Source organism: Sebastes umbrosus, chromosome 8 (assembly GCF_015220745.1).
Source record: "Sebastes umbrosus isolate fSebUmb1 chromosome 8, fSebUmb1.pri, whole genome shotgun sequence".
NCBI lineage: Eukaryota > Metazoa > Chordata > Actinopteri > Perciformes > Sebastidae > Sebastes > Sebastes umbrosus.
The window spans coordinates 20,163,219-20,183,515 of record NC_051276.1 but is presented as its reverse complement, the minus strand read 5'-3'; the positions used below and the strand labels follow the sequence as shown (position 1 = coordinate 20,183,515).

At 40.2% G+C, this 20,297-nt stretch overlaps 1 protein-coding gene and 1 long non-coding RNA gene across 8 annotated transcripts in view; one reads left to right on the top strand and one right to left on the bottom strand.

Annotated features, from left to right (window-relative positions):
- Positions 1-445: 445 nt before the first annotated feature.
- Positions 446-5,405, bottom strand: LOC119492769. Its single transcript, XR_005207854.1, has 3 exons — positions 5,318-5,405; positions 3,034-3,150; positions 446-725 (listed from the first exon to the last, which is right to left on the bottom strand). It is a non-coding gene; the product is annotated as an uncharacterized LOC119492769 (long non-coding RNA).
- Positions 5,406-6,438: 1,033 nt separating this feature from the next.
- The window catches only part of trpm3 (transient receptor potential cation channel, subfamily M, member 3), a 159,705-nt gene continuing 145,846 nt past the window's right edge, over positions 6,439-20,297 (top strand). For 5 of the 7 annotated variants that reach the window (XM_037777488.1, XM_037777481.1, XM_037777487.1 and 2 more), the window contains exon 1: positions 6,439-6,682. In XM_037777488.1, coding sequence (XP_037633416.1) covers positions 6,476-6,682 — 207 coding nt within the window. In that variant the 5' untranslated portion in view covers positions 6,439-6,475. The remainder of the gene's footprint in view (positions 6,683-20,297) is intronic. The other 2 variants (XM_037777480.1, XM_037777484.1) reach the window with 1 other exon arrangement.

Here is a 20,297-nt window from a genome sequence, read left to right as displayed (position 1 = left end):
TTACCACGGCAATCAACGTCCAAATCCCTATTTGAATGCTTTGTTGCCCAAAAAATGGTATTCGGGACAGCCCTAGTTGGAATATTTTCATAACCCCTGAACAAAAAACATCTGTCAAAGCAGTTTGAGAGAAAAACACTGGGGCAAAGTTCAGGATGAGAATTAGTCAAATCATTAAAATCCTGCTGGCAGACAATTAAGCAAACCTTCACTTTAACCTCGAAAACATTGTGTGCAATAATTCTTAACTTCATATCACCTGGATTTCCTCTTAGAAAAGAAACAGACTGAATGTGTGTGTGTGTGTGTGTGTGTTAATGTGTCCATTCTACATATTGCATCATGCTTACAGTATGAAGATGTGGAATCAACAGGTCCTTTGTACAGGAAGTACGTGACAAATCGACTAGAGGCGTAAAAACACAAATTTAGAAATTCAAACATTATTAACATTTTTGTTATAATACTATTTTGTTAGAAATGTCACAAATGTAAGGGAATTATGAAATTAGACTCAAACTTTGTTTTACTTGATGTATTATGTCAAAGATCTGAAACCCATTGACATCATTACGAAGTACATCAGATATTTTCTTACTTTCTTCTCTCTCTCTCTGATTTTGCCCTCCAGAGGAAAATGACGAGGAAATCGCACACTAGAAGAGTTCTGGCCCCGCTCTGCATAGAATTGAAGGTAGGAAACACACTTCCTGTTCCTCCAGGATCTTCAAAATAAGAGACAGACAATAGATCACGAAAAAGAATGAGTTCATAATTATGCATGTGTTGACTGTATATATTTAGATTCACATTTATTTATTTATAATCACAATATAAGCTGATTAGGATCTGAAATTATTTTAAAAGCTCATCTGCAAAATTGTCTGAGCAGCTGCTTTTACTGCTGCTGATTAATTTCAGATGGATGCTTTGTCTTGCAATTAATTACCAACATTTCAAGGTGACAAAAGGTTTACAACATTGCAGAATTTGTTCACCCTTGAATTTTAATACAAGTGTATTGAGGTCAACGAAATGTGAAAGCTAAGCTTCTTCAAATTTTATACAGTACATATAAACACTCTGTAATCAAATACTTGTAAAATTAAAGTGATTGCAATCAGGCTTTTAGTCTGAAAACATTAAATAATTCTCTGTATTTAACTCGTGGCTCACAGTTGTGCCTACATTTTGGAGTGCAAAGATGTTTCACTCTGATATTCATGTTCGGTCAAAGCTGGGTACTTTCTGACTGTCAGAGAAGTGGTGACACATACTGTGGAGAAGATTTTATGTGCACTGATTTGAAATCTCAGACTTAGAAAAGAACCTAAGCTCTGGTTATATGAAAGTTGGATAAATTGGCGTTCAGAATGAGATGAATAATTTATTCCGCAAGATCAATTTGTTCGTTTTAAAAATGATTGAAACAATAACATCCCGACTTGGTGGTGATGGTGGTGATACATGGCACCTCAGGGTTAAAAAAATCAAAACATTTCTTAATGTTTTCTCATGGCTTTGGAGAAGAGATGCACTTTGATCATCAATAAACTTCCAGATGAAAAAGTAATGTCTTGTTATGAAGGTCTGACAATGAATATTTGTTTTGGAGATTACAAACTAACTGAGCAATTTTCTCAAGCATTCTGTTATTCCTTTAGCTAATGGCATCTCCTTTTGCCGGGGCATGCTTTGCTCTTTTCTTTCCTTTTTCTGTAACTTGTTAGAGCTTGACACTACCCAACCCCAGAAAGAGCATTCCACTAATCAGACAGCCAATTAAAAAGCCTCGCCGAGAAAAGTTACTTAGGGATTGAAGTTTGATGAAGTGAACTGAGATTAACGGGTACACTTTGGTCAGACGAGCAACTCTGTGTGTGTTTTTAATCATATTTATCCTTTAAAATAATTGGTGGCCGTTTACATGTCAGCCTCACACTATGAAACTGAACAAGATGTCCTCTTATCGTTTTTTGCAATTTATTCCTTTCCATGCATGCGTGTGAAATAATGTTGTTATCTGCTATTTGTTCGACACAGTTCTGGCAATTCAGGAGATCAGTGATCCTGTAAGACGGTTGCATATTATTGTGCACGTCTATATGTGTGTGTATTTGTAAGAGACGGAAAAACATTCATATTTTTTGCGAGTGATTGGTTGTGTGTCGGCTGCTGGTGTGTTTTCATGGATGTAAATGGTGTGAAATTGTACATGAGGGCACGTGGGGATACATGGGAGGATTATAATGAAGCACTGATGATGCAACTCAAAGTTTTCGGCTTAGTAACCATGGTAACCGCACAGCCCTGTGGGTACATCTTTGATGTTAAAGAAAGGGGGTGGTACTGGGGGACAGGAGGAAGGCACATGTCAGCTTCGTACAGACCGACGAGTCCAAACTCTAAACACACCGCGGCAGATTTCCTGAAAGCCCCCATGGGTGAAATCTACAAGTCTTATTATTTCCCCTTCTGCAACCTTTTTGCCCTGAGTCCCCATTTTCCTCATGAACCCAGTAAGTTGTAAGTGATATTGGCTACTGTAAACGTGACTTTAGCATGACATTTGGTTTTCGGTCTTCAAGAGCTAGCCCCAAAATGTTTTTATAGAAACTACGATTGGGGATAACCTCTATCTTTTTGTTGAAATCTATTTTAGAAATCAATACATCAGTTTTATCTCTTGCATCCCTCTCCGTGTTGATATCCTGTGTCATTTCTATAATTGCTATAGTCTCATTGTCAAATTTGACAAACACATTTATTTTGCATTCACTTTTGAAAAGTTGGAAAAACTACCATGCAATTCTCTCTCTCTCTCTCTCTCTCTCTTCCACATCACACACAACACATATCATGTTTTATAGTCTAATCAAAAGCCTTCACTGAATTAATTTTCCCATTAATCACCAACAAAATGGCCATTAATCAGTATTTTTTTTTTTTACATTAACCAATATGTTAACATTAATTGAGTTTTGCATTCTAATTAAGGTAACAGGCTCTGATAAACCAACTGTATCCTCCTACCTGTCCAGGACCAAACAGTAGACAAAGACACTATTGCTCCTGAAGAAAGCCGACCATCTAACAGCTACAGTAGTCTTTGGACATCTTTCTCGGGAGTTGGTGGAGACCAAACCAGAGCTAAAATAAGAGTGAATATGGGATTATTGTTGACCATATGTGGACAGAAATCGATGTGTAGCTCGGTTTCAGCTCAAGGGGTTAAAATATTTCGGCTCAAGTATAGCAAGAATTTGAAAATGTTTGAGTTTGGCCACTCCTAGTGGTAGTATGTGTCTAAAAAGACTGCCCCTGACATCAGCCAGTGTTGCCAGATTGGGCTACTTTTGATAAAGTTGGGCTGGGGAAAATAGCATTGGACTGGTAGAATGAAATTTGGACTGTTTTTGTCAAATTTGGCAGAGTTTTGAAAATATTGTGAAAACCAAATTACCTAACAAGCTGTCATCTTATGATCAAAAACACATATACATAATTCAGTAAACTTGATTGTGTCCACTCACTCATATCATTGACTCATTTAAATTGAGACATTTTTGATTGACATGAGTTTCAATTGAGATAACGACCTCCTTACCTTGATCATCATCATCATCATTGACATGGGCCTTTGTTTATCTGGTTGCAGTCTCTGTGGGTTGCCATATAGCCTATTCATCTAAAATGTTATCTTTGGTTATTTAATGTACATATGAAGCTTTGTATGCTTAAGGTGTGTTTTCTATTGCGCATGTAATGGTTTTACACAGGTGTCTGGCAAGGCTATGATTTGGGGTTTTTGTTTTAATTGAATTGGGCGGATTTTAAGTTGTGATTGATTGGGCGGAAAACTGACAATCTGATCTGGCAACACTGAGCTGGTCGTCGTCTGGTCCGCACATTTACAGTCATTTACAGTCAGGTAAGATAAAGTCAACACTAAAGTAACCTACTTACACACTGTAGTTATTTTACGCAATGAATTCATCATAGTTAATTATAATAAGTGTTTATAATAATAGTTTTATCTAGCTTAATTAAGGGACTAATTTGTACTGTGGTGCTAGATGTCAGTAGACTAGCCAACGTTGCTTTCTTGATTTATCTGAGCATATTGTAAATGCCAAAACTCTCTTCATTACTCAGTAAATGCATTTTGCAAATTGCTTAAACATTTTCCAACTGTAGTGCAGCACTTTGAGTTTTGCTATTTCCATTCAGCTTTTCTTACGAAATACATTATAATTGGCCAAAGATGAATTATTGTGTCAGTGATTCAGTACAGTAATAATGAGAGCTGACTTTGAAGTCCCCATGGTGGTGTATGTTTGATCAAAAGTTGTGATTATGGGTCTCTCTTTCTCCCTCCTTCTCCCTCCTTCTCCTGCTCACACACTTGTTCACTCTCACTACTCTCATCCTTCAGGGAATATCTGTCTTGTTTTTCACTTTTCTCCATCTCTCACTTTCACTTTCTCTCTCAATCTAAAATTCAAATTCAAAAGGGTTTTATGAGCAGGGGAAACATATGTTTACATTGCCAAAACAAGTGTGAAATAAATACAAAAATGTGCATACAATAAGTAAAGATCTACTAGAATATAGAAATGTGTATACAGAGCAGTGTAATGTTGTAACATTGTGATAAAAATGTATAGATAAAAATAGGTAAATAGCTAAAGTTTAACTTAATTTGATTTTGCTCATATATATACAGTATATACAGATAAGTTAAGATAAAAATAGAAAAATGTAGACATTGCAGTTAAAAAATATAAATAAATATATTTATTTATATATTATATAAATAAAATTAAGTGAGAACTGTGTAAACACTGCAACATTTATTTTAAAGAAATGTATTTAAAGGTATGTGTTCTGTGTATGTACAGTTAGTCTACAGAGATTACAGTGCAAATCATTGGTCAGCGCAGGAATACACATATTTCTCTCTCTCTCACACTCTCTCTCTCTCTCTCTCTTACGCACGCACGTACATAAATACACACTGGAGTTATTCCCAGGTGGTAAATGGTTGCTGGGAGCGACGACGGCAATGTCCCTGGTGTTCAGACACTGTCACCTCTCCTTACTCTGTCTCCCTGTCTCTATCCCGCTATTTCACTTGCTCTCTCTCGCTCTGTGTGTGTCTCTCACTCTGTCTCTCTCATCTTGTTCTCGTGTCCCAGAATATTTCAATCATATTCTTTGGCCAAAATAGAACCAAAAAGCATTTTTTAGATTCTCATAGAATTACAAGTAATTTTTCCCTCACAACTGCACCTGAAGAAATTACTAAAATTCTCACCTTTTGTCAACTCCACAACTCCACAGCATGGCATCCCCTTTTAGCACAGCTGAAATACTTTGAGAGCGAAAGAAGATGATGACCAGTACTGCAGCACGAAATTGGAAAAAGCAGAGAACATCACAACCGCCAGTTTCATTTGATATCGTCCCTTTACTCTTCAATTGCAACAGAGAAACCGAGGCTCAGGTGGCTTAACTCATGAACTGTGAACCATGTACATCAAAGAGGACGAAGAGAGAAAAAAAAAAAAAGAGACACGTGAGACATGTACCCCGCACAGAAAAGAGGAGTGAGATTGTGAATGGAAGCTCAGGGAACAAGAGGAAGAGGAGAGGGAGGAGATGGAGGTTTAGTAGCTATGGGTATTCAAAGCGCACTGTTTCTAGTGAGAGAGTGACTTACTGAACAGGGTGTCTGTCTCTGTGCCTCTCAGTCAGCTTAAATCAGCTCTGCACTATTCTCAACAGGAACCCTGCACCTCCAGAGACTCTTTTCTTGTCTCTTCGTTTTCCTTGTCTGGTAGCCTTTTCTTTTTTCCTCTCTCCACCTGTCTCGCTGTCATTTGCTCTTCTCTCTCTGTCTTGAAACCCCTTTCACCCGGATCTGAACATCGTACCCTCCAACCTCCCTCCCCTCCCCTCCCTTCCCTCCTCCCTCCCTCTCTATTTCCCTTGCCTTGTTTCCCGGTTTCTCTCTCTCGCTCTCTCTCCCCGTGAGGAGGGAAAACAGCATCAACGGCCGAGCCGCAGTAACAGCACATGCAACAGGGTGCAGACAGCACCTTCTGCTTCGCCACCTCTCCTCTCTTGACTCTCGTCCCTCCCAGAGGAAGGCTTACAGGGGAAGAAAAGAAGAGCACAGGAGTGCGGCTGAGCAGGTGAAGATCTGTTGCCCCACTACTTTTTGATCAAAAGATCAGAGGAGGGGAAAAAGTAAAAGAAACGGGGGAGAAAGGAGTTGGAAATTTCTCTCGCACAATCTCTCAAAGTGAGAAAGAAAGAGGACAGAGACTGAAGCGAGTCAGGCTTGTTCAGTAGGCAGCAGAGTTGAGAATGAATTGAAGATGCCACCTGTGGCTCTAGTTTGATTAGCCTCCTCGACTCAGCGTGGCTGCCTCACTTCCCACATCTTTTTTGACCAAATTTTTTAACGCCAATGGCTTCCAAGAAGAAGTGGGCAGCTGAGCGGAGAGAACTGCGCAGGGATCGTCCGTTCTCCACCCGGGATGATTCATCTGTTGCGTCCGGGACATCTGGGCCAGGGCGTCCCACCAGCAGGGGGCGCTTCTCGGAGTCGTGGAAGAGGATCAGCTCCAGAGGGGGGTCCACCAAGAGGGGGGCGCTCAACTCTCAGCAGCCACCGGTAAGATGTTTCGGGGATACACAGGCCCTCTCCACATGTTCCCCCAAAGATTAATCAATGACCTGGGTGCTGGGAGGGAAATGGGACAGGAAAGGCTGCTGTCAGGATAGCACCTTGCCTGGGAGGGGAGTTAAGCGGCAGTGAGGGATCAGGAGGTAAATGGAGTGGAAGAATTTGAAAGACTAACTAGTTGGTTAATTTACTAGTTTAGTTTAAAACATAAAAATCTTCAGTAGATTATTCCCTCTGTGGTGCCTCTTGCTTACACTTGAGTGATAAAAGTCATGTAGCATTAACCCAAAGTAAGACTCTGTTTTTGCTTCTGTGCAGTTGTTTTTAGCCTTACACAGTCTTCCACCCCCTGTTACCTTGGAAACCAGGTACTGCAGTCAGACAATATTGTATTTATATTTAGGTTTGTTTTATACATATACTCATATACTACATAAGTGTGTTTAGATTTAAAGTCACTACACGTTCTCGGCTTTTGAGATCAAGTAAGGTAATCGACGGTAGTCACCTTCTGGAGCACCACAACACATTATCAACACATTAGATTTTTGGTGGTTATGGTGTCCGTGCTCCCCGTACATAATGAGTGAACTGACCAAAGGGCTAGAAGGTCGAAAAACCCTCAGCACCCAGTTGATATTTAATGGGGAAAAGAAGAAGGCACAGCTGTAGCATGCAGTAGTGATTCCTTATGAAATACCTACTGGGTGTATGAACCAAAGATGAGACAGCACTGAGGAGAAATGTGTGCCATCAACATTTGCAAGTTAGTCATCTTTTGAAAGGCAACTATCTGTTTTATGGCTTTATAATCCATGCATAATGAACAGTGTTTGAGTAGCTTAGATATTACCATCTTTATAGACGCTTGGGGATCAGCTAATATTCTGCCGCAGTATTTATAAAACATGCTCTTGTTTAAGTAAAAGGGGGCATGATGATGAGCAGTGATGGCTCAATAAAGTTGCTGCCTATATCAAGAAATGCGATGATTCTTGAGGATTATTATAGTCAAATAAGCATTAATTAAGGGTGCTCCGACCAAGATTTTTAGGTTTGATCACCGATTGCCGTAAGCAGGATCAGCCGATCCGATCACCAATCACAGCTACAGATGGCGAGCCGGCCACGGAGCTCTGCGGCGCCGGGCCTGCACGTGCGTTTCAATTCAGAATCGATGCTTTATTGGATTCTTCTGATCTTCCTTTATAGAGACGATTATCGGCCGATAACGATCGGCGGCCGATTTGACCGGAGCACCCTTAATATTTGTCAAGTAACATTAAGAATATCAATAGAACAACTGACAGCTGGGAGGCTTTCAATGACTTGGGCTAATTTCTCCAGTGAAGCTATTGTTCATGGTGCAAAGTCACATTTGTAGTAGTATTGTAGTGTAGTAGTAGTAGTAGTAGTTTGAGTAAAACTTGAAAGACTGGAAGAGAAACATTCCAGTTGTCAAACTTGTGAATGATATACCTGGAGACACAGTACAACTGTTAGTATTTGTTTAAGATTTGTCGTCAAAAAACAGTTTGTAGATATTGAGAGAATTGTGAAAGAGGAACCACGTACTATTTTGGAAACTGGTTGCACACACTCACACACCCACACACCCAGACTCTGTCTTGATATCTCTTCTCTTCTCTATTGTTATTTCACTCCATTCCCATCTTTTTTCCTTGTCTCCTGCACCTGCGTCAAGGTGCTGTGGTGCTTGTAGTGTTTCAAAATCGATGTATACTCTATGTCTTTTGGCAGCATCTGTCAGGCTAGTGGGGAAAAAAAAATTCTCCATGTGGATCTGATGGATCTGGGGTCCCATCCACTCTATTTTTGAAATGTGGAACTTCACTGATGTTTCATGGATCAAGGTCAGAATAACTAAAGCTGACTGTTAGCTGGTGCTCATGGACTATCATACTTAGCCAATCTGTGGGGTGATATTTGGCAGTGATATCTGAGCTGGGAGATGTGTGGGAGACAGAGATATGCACGGTCGGTTGGAGATCCATTTCTGGTTTTTCAGCTATGCCCCAGTAACCAGTGCTATTTTGTATTGCACACATATTCTGCTATAAAAATATCAGATGAAGTGTTTTTTAGGCAGCAGCACTTACCATGACGTAGTGGGCTGTCAGACAGTTTTCTCACAGATGTGAATAGGGACTATATAAATGCAAAGACGTGTGGATTTTTAAAAACTGAATCAGTATATTTTATAACAGTAGAACAAATGTATGTGTTCTCCTGTCTGCTTCTCTGGCTGCATTTATGTGTGTGTGTGTGTGTGTGTGTGTGTGTGTGTCTGTGTGCACAAAGCTAAGCCTGATCCTCTGGGATTTGTGTTGCTTGGATATGAAAAGCAGAGTGATACTACCACAACACCTCAAGTCTCAAATCATTAGACACTTTGAATCATTAGTCAGTAGTAATGACCAGGTGTGTGTGTGTGTGTGTGTTACTTAGTGAGCAATCCTGTGTGTGTGTGTGTGTGACTGACTGACTGAATGAGTGCGACAAAGAGTGAAGGATAGAAATTGGAAGAGAAACTGAGCAACAGAATTACTCCACGGGCGCTTTGAAAAATCCAATACTCAGTGATAGCGCTGAATGAAAGATGAGGAAAATTAGAGGCCGAGTCAGATAGGGAGAGTGAGAGAGAAGAGTTTTAAGAAAATTCAACACTGTGGATTTAAGTGTGTCTCTTTGAAACCACAGTGGAAGTCTGTATGTTGCTGTCGGGTTATGGATCTATTCCTCTCAGAACAAAAACTATTTGCATTTACTTACCTGCAAGACAAACAAATAATAGAATAAGATATAGAACTTCTTCCAAACTTTTAACAGCTAGTCTGGCTGCTACATTGAATACATTAGAGTCTGATGTTTTTCAAGTGCTGGATTTGTTGTGAGTGGCTCAAATTAAGTACTGTATGCAACTGGAAGAGGTGTGGAGATGTAGCAGACAAAGTTGTTACGTAATATTTGACAGGTTTTTGATGACATTAAAACCAAATTTGATTTGGTTTTTGAATCAGTGTAGCCATTTATCAGACTTTTGTATTTATTTTTCAGTATTTAGTTCATCTTTACACACCTACTGTACGGTATTTTCCACCTGCTGGACCTTTCTCTTCTTCGTATGTGTGAGTTTTGCGAAAGTCTGTAGAGATCAAGTGTGTGATAAAGCGTGTGTCTTAATTGTCACATGAATGCCCTGCAGTTCAGCCATCTGTGGATCACTGAGGCCTTCTGCTCAGTATACTGTAGCTAGAGGAATCCCCTGTCGCTTTTACAGCGAGGTGAACATGTTTTTTAGGGTTTAAATTGTGTGTGTGTGTGCGTGATGTTTGTTTGTGAGGGTTTTGTGTGCTTGACTGTGCGTGTATTTTAATGTGTGAACCAGTATGTCATATGGAATTTCCCTTGGAGAGTATGGCAATTTGAGATTGGATGGTGGTCTCAAAGCCTTGCAGCTCACACCATCACCCTGATGCTTTTGGCTGTAATGAGTCTCATTCTGGGACCACAATGGTTTTGAAAACAGACATTTTGCCCACTGATCACCCCTGGCTTCAGAGCATGACTTAAAAATGCCCATTTGTCTCCTTCCCTCAGTGGTCTTTAGTTGCACTGATTAGGGCTCATTGGTGGTGTTTGTCACTATGTGTTGTCTCTCATGTTGAGAGAAAGAAATAACCAATTAAAAGTTGCTCCAAACTGCATAGTCTTTTTAACTGAAACAGCAACTTGTATACATGTGCCATCAATCAAATGTAAAACATAACATCAAAATGGCAAAATGATGATCCGTCATATAGAAGGGCAGATACCAAGCTAAAAAGGCTCAAGTAAAGGGAGGATGTGGCTGTGCTCCAGTATTACAGGAGAACATGTCACAATATTGGTGTCATTATCAATAACATATCGAAATAGTCCTTTTTTGCTTATTTATTATGCTTTTGTCTGAACTACTGTGCTGTGGGTAATGATGTTGTTCTGGGTGACTAAAGAACATTGCTTCTGAGTTGGATTCATGCATCCATCTAACCACTTAAACATGCCCACTTAACATCGTCATCTTTGCATCAGTTATTATGTCCCACAGCATGTGTGAACTTCAATCAGTTAATGCAGATTTAAAGATCCTAACATAGTATGGACACTTTGTTACTCTGTTACCATATCATTATGTCTTATAATTAGAGTACAAACATAACAAACTCTCCATCTAACAACTGATCTCTCTTCATGCACTATACAGATATGCATACCTATATAAAAAGGACACTAAGTATTATTGATTTTCAATGCTTCATTGCAAGAAAAAGGTTTGTTTTATCAAATTGAAAAGTCAATTTGTTCTTTTCGTATCTCCTGCACCCGGGGGAATCGAAACTGAACATGTGTGAATGCTTGTTCTGGATTGTCATTACAATGAACCCAAGTGTGATATTACTTCATGAGGCAGAGGTCGGAAAGAAGCGAAGATTTTTGACGGTTCCTATGGAAACGGTGCATGGTTCAGTGATTTGTGTTGTTTTCAAAAGGGATGCCTTTAGAACAAAGATCAGTGGCTCACACATTTAAAAGTGTCTTCTGTGAGTTATAGGAGCACATCTGGCATTTGTTCTTTTTGCTGCTTGGCAGCACATTCATCCAAATGACAACTTTTCAACACATTTTAGTTCTGAAATACGAATAAAGGTTCAGAGCCCTGTTGGGTTTCTGGAAACTATCTCTCCCACTGCAAAGCTCGAATTTATGCCATTTGATCACGGCAGCGACATAATAAACAAAGAATTTAACTCAAGTTGGTTAGTAGTTGGTCAGCAGTCCAGTTGTCATGTACATGCAGTGCCAAAAAAAAACATGCAGAAATATATTCAAACATATAGCTATTACAGGGTTTCCGCCAGAAAAGTCGGAGGAGCGGCTGGTCACGAATATGAAAATAGCTGGTCCACCTTAAAGGTCAGCCCTCGCCATAAGCGAGTGAGCCTGAGCCGAAGTTGTCGCTAACTCTGGGGCTAACTCCCTTCACTTTAATCAACAGGTAACAAGCAAGACACGGGAACCTGCCCTGGGCCTAAACTGTACACACTCCACTGCTACGTTCACAGCTATAACGTTACGCACACAACCCATGCACTGAGTTGTTCCTTAAAGCAGTTCGCTGCTTGTATAACACATTTTAGTTTAAAGAATATATTAAAAATGCAACCTCAGATGCAGCCAATCATCATTGCAGTCATTGGTGGAGAGGGAGAGTAGTGAGAAGAGCACATATTCCCGAGGTTTCCCCAACCTCATACTGCTTCTGGTCTGTCAAGAAGTTAGGGTTTCAATGACAGGTGAAGTCCGGCAGTGTCTTGCAGTCCTTGATCAGTTGAGGTGTTGCAGCATGTAGTGTTGTTTCACGTTTACTGCCTTGTCTATTGATCCGTTTGTATAGAGTGTTTTTTGGGGACCAGTACGATTTTAGAGTGATTGTGGACTGTGTGCGGACAGGAGAGTGAGACTCTGTCTTGGCCTGGTGCTTTCTATTTTGTTATGAAGATACTGATAAACAATAAACCAACATTCTCAGTCTGTAAGAGTTACTTCACAAGAGAGGTTGACCTGGGTCAACTCATTCGTGATAAAGGAGAGTTTAGAGATAGGGCTGTAGCTGTCAGGAATGAATACTAGTTGCTCTGCTAATTGTTAGTTTCCTGTCTGCCTTGCATTATTCCTGGTGGTGCAGTTGTAGTTGGTGTCCCTGCTTTCAGAATAAGCTCTTTGCGTCCATTTATTTTTGTGGGTTCAGCGCAATCAGTCAAATATCTTCGAGGAAATGAGCCAACCAGCGGGGCGAACCATGAGTGTGCAACAAGTGAGGCTGTAGCTCCGATGTTGTGTTCACAGTGGACAGAGAAAGACGAACAAGGACTCACTCCCAAACACTGACAATATTTAATTGATTATGAAAAACACCACTATGAAATAAAGATTAACTTTCTAAAAATTTGCATTGGAAATGAAAACTGCTATAATTACACAAGATTACAGTAAGTTTGTTACTGTGAAAAGAAGACTAATAAAATAGTATTTCATATTCTTTCACAATAATGAGTCCCCCTTTGTCTTACTCCTCAAGCAACACTTACAGATGCTCTCACACAGAGCAGAGGTACTCAACGAAGGCAGAGCATCTTACGATAAAAACATCTTATGATAAAAATGTCTCAACACCTGCCATGTAAAATGCTTTATACTGGGGCACACAGTAGCCTCTACCCATGGTGAAAAGTATAGCACAATCTGAATTGGGTAGTAATGGTTTCAAATAAGATGCAGTCTCCTTATTTCCCTTCATTGTGTTTTGTTTATTGAATTTATTATTCTTGGAAGGATTCAATTTACATTTATTATTCAGTGTCCTCTGTATACCTTTGAGTATAGGCATAATTTCACAGGATTATTTAGCTTATTTTTCTTCTGTTTTCTGAAGTGCATATACATTTGATTAACTGTGACAAAGCACTGCTGTCTCTTTACTATAGTCAGTGCTCACTTAGATACTGCCTTCAGTTTACAGTAAGCTATTCAACTCATTATCTCATGAATACTGTAACGTCCAGTATGCGAGTGAGAGACTGAAAGAAAAAAAAAGAGAAATCTTTGAGCGTTTCCAAACCAGTATGTTCTCCACATACTGTATTTCTCTTTGCTGCACTGCCAAACCAAATATAAACAGCAGCAAAGCTTCGGCTGCATCTGCGCTTTCATCCAGTTTCATCCAGGTCTGTCTCTCACCTGCTCCGAAGTGGAAATTGAATAGTGGTATAGTACCAACTTTCCCAGCAGCTTCATCACGCAGAGTTCTCCAGGTTGTGTCTTTGGCAGCACATAGAATATGGCAGTGTGGGTCGTTTGCAAAGACAGGATGATATAAGGATGAAAAATGTCCCCACATGGCTCACTTTGCTGCCTGAATGCTGATGAATGAGTCGGTGAGGTTAGGTCTTTCCCCTGTAGCTCTGCTTTTTCTGTGTTGTGATGAAGTTATACTTGATGTAAAGTCACTGGATTCATAATTGGGAATTTTTTAGCTGCTTTGCTTGTGCATTTTGCAGCTGTTTTTTCAGATTAGGTATGTCACGATACCAGAAATCTAGTAGTCGATACCAATACCAATGAATTTCCACGATTCTCCATACCAAATTCGATACCACGGTAAAAAAAAAAAAGTCAAGTCATTGTTTTGCAAGTCACAAGTAAGTCTCAAGTATGTGACTCATGTCCCAAGTCAAGTCCCAACTCAGGTCTCGAGTTCTAAACAAGCCATATGCGCTCTTCACCAAATGTAACGTAATTTTAACAGCAGAGTAACTGGATCCAACTGGTGCTCAGTAACATAATGTTAGTTACCGGTTACCTGTCTGTTAGAAGGATTACTCCAAAAGTTCGCAATGGATTTGAATGAATCAGGGGTGGGGTGTAGCACAATGAACAATCCATTAGATTTTGGTGGCGATCCGGATCATGATCCGTATTCAGGAATTTTTTTAAGGATTCCGATCAGCCTGAGCATTAAGACCACAGGGTATAACACATGCGCAGTGTAACTGATGACGCGTTAATGACGCGTGACCCAGCCTCCTTCCTTCTGAGAGCGGAGAGATACATGTGTAGATGTGTGGCGATACTTTGAGGTGCGGGAGCTGCTGGCCGTCTGCGGTGAGAAAGAAAAAAACGGTAGATGACGGGATGAGAGACAACGTTGTGTAACGTTATACAGACATAACAAGGCCGCTAAATTAGAGAGGCATCCGCTGATACGTTACACGGAAACACACCATGTTAATAATAAGCCGACCACCTCATGGTACCGCCAGCTGTGAGCTGTGATCCGTTTTTCAGGCACCTTGGCGGAGGTCTGCACTCTTCGAGTGACATTCTAGTTCTTCGTGGTTTTCTCCTGAAACTTTATTTGATGTTGTTGGATTGGTTCAAACAAAGTGGATCTGGGGATTTAAGTGTAAGATAATCAAATGCAAGTCCCAATAACATTCACCGGAAATGAGGAGTCCAGAGTTCAATAAAAAAACAAAACAACACTTTTCAGAGATTTAGCAATAAGCAACAAAAGATAGAAACTCAGTTTGTTCAGTTCAGTTAATTGTTTTCCCCCACAAGTGAATCCTCTTCTCGAACAAATCAATAAAGGATCTCTAATCACTTTGTTCAGTTCAGTTTTTCTCTTCTTGTTCAGGTTCTCGTGACATCCCTATTTCAGATACTATCTATCTTAGTGCAAATACAATCTAACGCCAAGTATAGAAATATGAACAATTTCATTTTACAAATTCTTGCTGCTATTCTGACACAGAGCTTCTAGTTCCCCCTTGTGGCTCCTACTGTGAAAGACACACAATTAATACATCAACATGAGCAAGAAATTGTGTTGGAAAGAGAGACTAACAATAGTTAGTTTACCGATATACGTGGGTGATGTGGCAAGCTACTGCAAGGTAGTGTCAAACCAAGTGTGAAGAAAGGTGGACTGTACAGATGGTCTGGTAATGGTGTTTGCTTGAATTTTACTAACACTGTTATTGTCTCAGAAAAACGTGGGAAAAGAAGAAATGTGTTGTTTTGCTTTTGAAGTTTTGTGGTTTGCTAACAAACATTTTATACTTTCATTGTGGTAAAATTACACCAAAAATCCCATTGACAATCAACATCCATTGATGGTCGATTCACACTGTAAATAAAATATAATCATTATTATCTTTGGCCAAGCACAATCTAATGCTCTCCAAATCCATTATGTGTAGAATGTGAAAATTTCTGACTTTGGCAACTCCCAGTAGTAGAATCAACAACAACACATTTACACCTCTATCTAACTTGCTACTTTGGCCTGTCTGTTGGCTCTCACAACAGACAATGCATATAATTATACAGTACGCAGAAAGGTGACAGCTCACTCCTAGACAACTACAGACTACAGAATCTGTCTCGGTATGCATCTATAAAATGAAAAAAAATTATAAGGAATATGAAGTGTAGTGTGAGTGTGTGATAAGTACATGAGACTTAGTGTGTATTCGGACTGAAAAATAGCACTGCTTTGAAGGGCTCGAGGCGGCTACAAAGGTACAGTATCGGGAGGAGATGAAATATGTCTGAGTGTCCATTAGGTTTAAAGTCTTATCAGATCCAATGCTCTCATTGAAATTAATGAGGGAGACTGTGTTTTTCAAGCAGTGTTAATGTCCGTCTCAAAACAACCTTACTATTAAAAAATGTATTAACTTCATTGCACATAAATCATTGGCGTCAATGAGTCTACTTATCTGTGGACAAAGTGTTTGTTCACTAAGGTGTAGTAGTCAGTTTGTACTTGGTAAGTTGTGATTTCTCTCTTCCTGTGACGAGATATGTGTCCATGCCCTAAAATGTACTCACTTATGCACAAATAGTATGAATTTATGCATTCCTATTACTGAAAATGGTACATTATTCTCCATCCTGCAGTCTGACTTTGTTACCTAAGCCAAGTTCACACTACACAACATTAAAAGTCGTCAGATCTCTGTACTGTTCACACTACACAACTTGCTGACTTGTAATCGGGAGTCTTGAAGTTGTTGTGGTTTTCACACTACATGACTGACCGGCGACAGGAGGTCACACACTTCAAGATGTTTCACTGGGAGGAATCCCCGATGAGGTCTCCAAACTACGTTTTGTCACGAAAATACATTCGAGAAGTGACGGCGTAGTCATGCTTGTTGATGTTGTCGTCGGCACACATTTTTACCATTTCTCCTATATTGATCAGTCACCGTATTATGAGTTTGTTTATTCATGCAAACATCCAACAACAACTTTGGTCCAAGTTGCAAATGCAACACATACAGTAAAGTTCCTATTGTTACAAGCGGCCCCTCGACCAGTGTTCAGTTTCCCCTCAACCCTTGTTTTGCGCTCTCATTGACTGTAGCTCCCCGACAGGTCCAGATATTTAGCACACTACATATCTGGAATATGTCTGCAAGACACCGGCGAGCCTCTCGACTCTTGTCTTTGAAAAGTTCACACATAACTCGCCAATGTGTGAGCGCCGAGCCAACGCGGGTTTGTCTCTGATCTGGGGCTTTTGTCCGGGAGCTCCAAAAACTGTTGGTGAGTGGGAAATCAGGGCTCAAAGTCTTGTAGTGTGAACTAGGTATAAGACAAAGAAGATATTCTCATTCTTACATAAAAATGATGTTGCTGCAAAGTAAAATAAAAATTCCATCAAATATTTTATCCATGTAAATAGAAATATACCCTTGCTGCAACACAGTAAAATGACGTCTCGTGATTTTGCCTCATGATGATTAGACGTCATGTCCTAAGCCGATCCTAAGGATTCATATCTTTGCCCATCTGGGCATATATTAAAGAATCGGTATCAGCTAAAATATAGCCAATTCAGTTCGATCATCAACAATCATGTCAGCTGTCGCTAATTAACCTTAATTCCATGAGTAACTTAATAAGAGTTAAACTTGGCTGTGGTCGGGTTTGTGTGTCTGTACTCAGCCAAAGATTATTTGTGAGGGAACAACTTTCACACCGCTGTTCAATTATGAGTGGACTGAGTGTTTCTGATGTTCCAACAGACTGATTCGTCTTCTCTCTAGCGGATCGCGTCACGTCAGTTTCAGGAATCGCAACCTCCCAGTTAAACTTCCGTTCATATAATATCAATGATTTAAGATGGTCAACTTAATAGTTTTGAACCAGGAATTAGCTCATGAAAATTTTATCGGAACATCCCTAACATTATCCCCTGTATCTGTAAATTATTACTATACTAAATTAGACCGTGACAATTATGTATTGCATTTTGTCTAGCTAAGTAAATTTGAATTCATACTTTTACATTCATTCACATTATTTTCTTGAAGACAACCTTGATCGTAGTACACAGTCAACTGCGTGGGTGGAAAGGATTCACGGCCTATTGTAAATCATTAGCCTATTGTAATTACACCTCATTCTAATTAAAGAGAAATGAAGTAGGGAAGGGAAGGGAAGGGCAGCAGACGAATGACTGAGCCATCTGGAGAAAAGGTCAGAGACGGTGTTTTGTAACACCAAATAAAGCAGCAAAAGAAAAAGCCAGAATGCCAAAAAGTTATTTTTTCTTTCATTTAAGGCTAATAGTATTAGTAGTCGTAATTGGAATCTCACCGTAACCGTCATGTCACTCCTGACACTTTCATTTCTCTTCCGGTGGGGCTGAGTCATAACAAACCTGAGGCTGGGCTGCTGGCATGCCAACACAGCCAAGTCCTCAACATGTTTAATCTGCTTAACACACGTTTTCAGTGTCAGACCGGTAGTACAAATAAGCTGGTTATTTAATGGCAGTGATGGTGTGAGTTAGTGCGTGAGTGTGTGTGTGTGTGTGTGCGTGTGTGTGTGGAGGGTGTTGACTGACATCCGTAGCAACAGTAGCTTGGAAACAGCCCGAAGTATCATGTAGAGTTTGCTTAAGCAGTGAACGCAGTGGGAGGTGTTAGATAGTGGGAGAACGTGCTGAGGAGACGGAGCATCTTTTGGGAGGATGAAAGGACTTATTTGTATGTGATTGTGTGTGTCTGTGTGTGTGTATGACACAGAGGAGAGTGAATGTGTCAGAGATGGAGCTTTAAGGGTGAGAGGATTGAGTAGGCAGGGTAATTTTAAGACGTCTAAGGGTGTTAGGTGTTACAAATTAAAGTGGTGCATTTTATCTATCTCTTTCTCTCTATATCTCTCTCACTCACAAACACTTTTTTGTTGAAGCCTAACTAAGGAGATCTTCTCCCTAGATACTATTCAGAGAGAGGATGTGGATGGTGAACTTTTCAGAGGGGGATAGAAAGGGCAAAATGATCTCTGGCCATGAAAAGGAAAAGGGAGGGAAAAGGAAAGCAATAGGACCGGGTTTGATAAGGTTGCATGGCAAACTTTTGTTGCTGTGGCAATGATTCCCCCACTCACCTTGCTGAGGTAATGACCACAGTTGACCTGACAGACATTGCCCGTGTGTGTGTGTGGTGTGATTATGTGTGTGGAAACGTGGACTGCCCGATGGAAGGCGTATCCTGACCTTAAAACCACTCATCAGCATCGCTGCAGTTTGACTCCAGTTGACTCTCTGATGCTACAGCCCGCCAAGTTCCACTGAACTATTCGTGAGTTTGCCTGCACTGTCTGCCTAAATGACTGAAAATAGATAAAAGGAGCTGACACATTTTTTTGTAGATGAAATACCACATCCTACTCCACCAGGAGCTCCTCGTTTTTCTTGTAGTCTTGAAAATGCCACACAGACAAGAACACATGCACGGGTGTCAGAAAATATGTCACCGTCAAAAATTCTAGATTTAATTTGGCTTTTATTTATCGCCTCTTCTTTCTCTCCGTTTCATTTTTTTACCAATCTGCAGATCCATTCATCCCCCTCTCTTTTCTCTCCTCGAGATTTAAGAGAGGCAGAGGTATTATGACAGCTCTATAATCCTTTCTCTCTGCGAGGCTTTTGGATCATTTGTTGAAGTGAACTGTAAGAGAAGCACTGTGAGGGGCTAATGAATTAAATCAAGAAGCTCTTTTTCATTATATCCCTCTGATTGAAGTGTGCTATTGTCCCTAAGTTAGCTTTGTCCACACTGTGCTCCTTGGCTTCCAGGCCAGTGCACTAACACTGAGTGGCAGGGATATAGAAGTCAAAGCACTTGTTTGCGCACGTTTTCGTGCCACGGTGAAAGAAACAGTGAAATCCGCTCTACCTGGAGTGCAGGATTAAAAACTAGTGTGGGTTTCTTATCTACTCCACAGCTATTTGAATGATACACACACATGTACTGTACATGTAGAGGAAACCAAATATTGAAATCATAAATGACCAGAAGTGTTCACTTGTGTTCATTATCACCAGGAAGCAAGGAGTAAACACATACGTATAAACACAGGGCATGGTGACTTGCTACACCGCTTCTTAGAAAAGAACATAATTTGAGTTGCTCCCCTTATGGATTTGTCAGATTATGGCATGGGTCCTGATCAAAGCTTTTTTAAACCCTCCTCTAAGCAGCCTTGCTCTGAATTCCTTCCGCTAATTTATCCTCACTCAGACAGAGGAGGAGAGGAACACAAATGGAGGGAGAGACACAGACAGAGACGTTTCAGAGATGCTCAGTCATGCCTCAACCAAAACGGCTTCCATTAGACAGTTCACATTAGATTACGGCTGTTTTGTATGCAGAAAGAAATGATACGTTACCTCACTGCTCTCAGAAAAATCTGCAGCTTTCTTTTTTTGCAGATTTTTGTGCTATGTGTTGATGTCATGAACAAGGCTTGACTATAAGATCTCTACTGGCTGCACTAACTTTTTCAAACCTGAGCTCTATTCTTTATTTTTTATTCAGATAAGGCGTCTTGCCTCCGCAGGAGTATGCTGTGGGAAGTCCTGGTATTTTTAGTATGTCGAAATTATCAATATTTCATTAGTAGAAAGCAGTCAGGTGTGATCCAGTCTGTGTTTACCCTCCTCATACCTGTTGCCCAT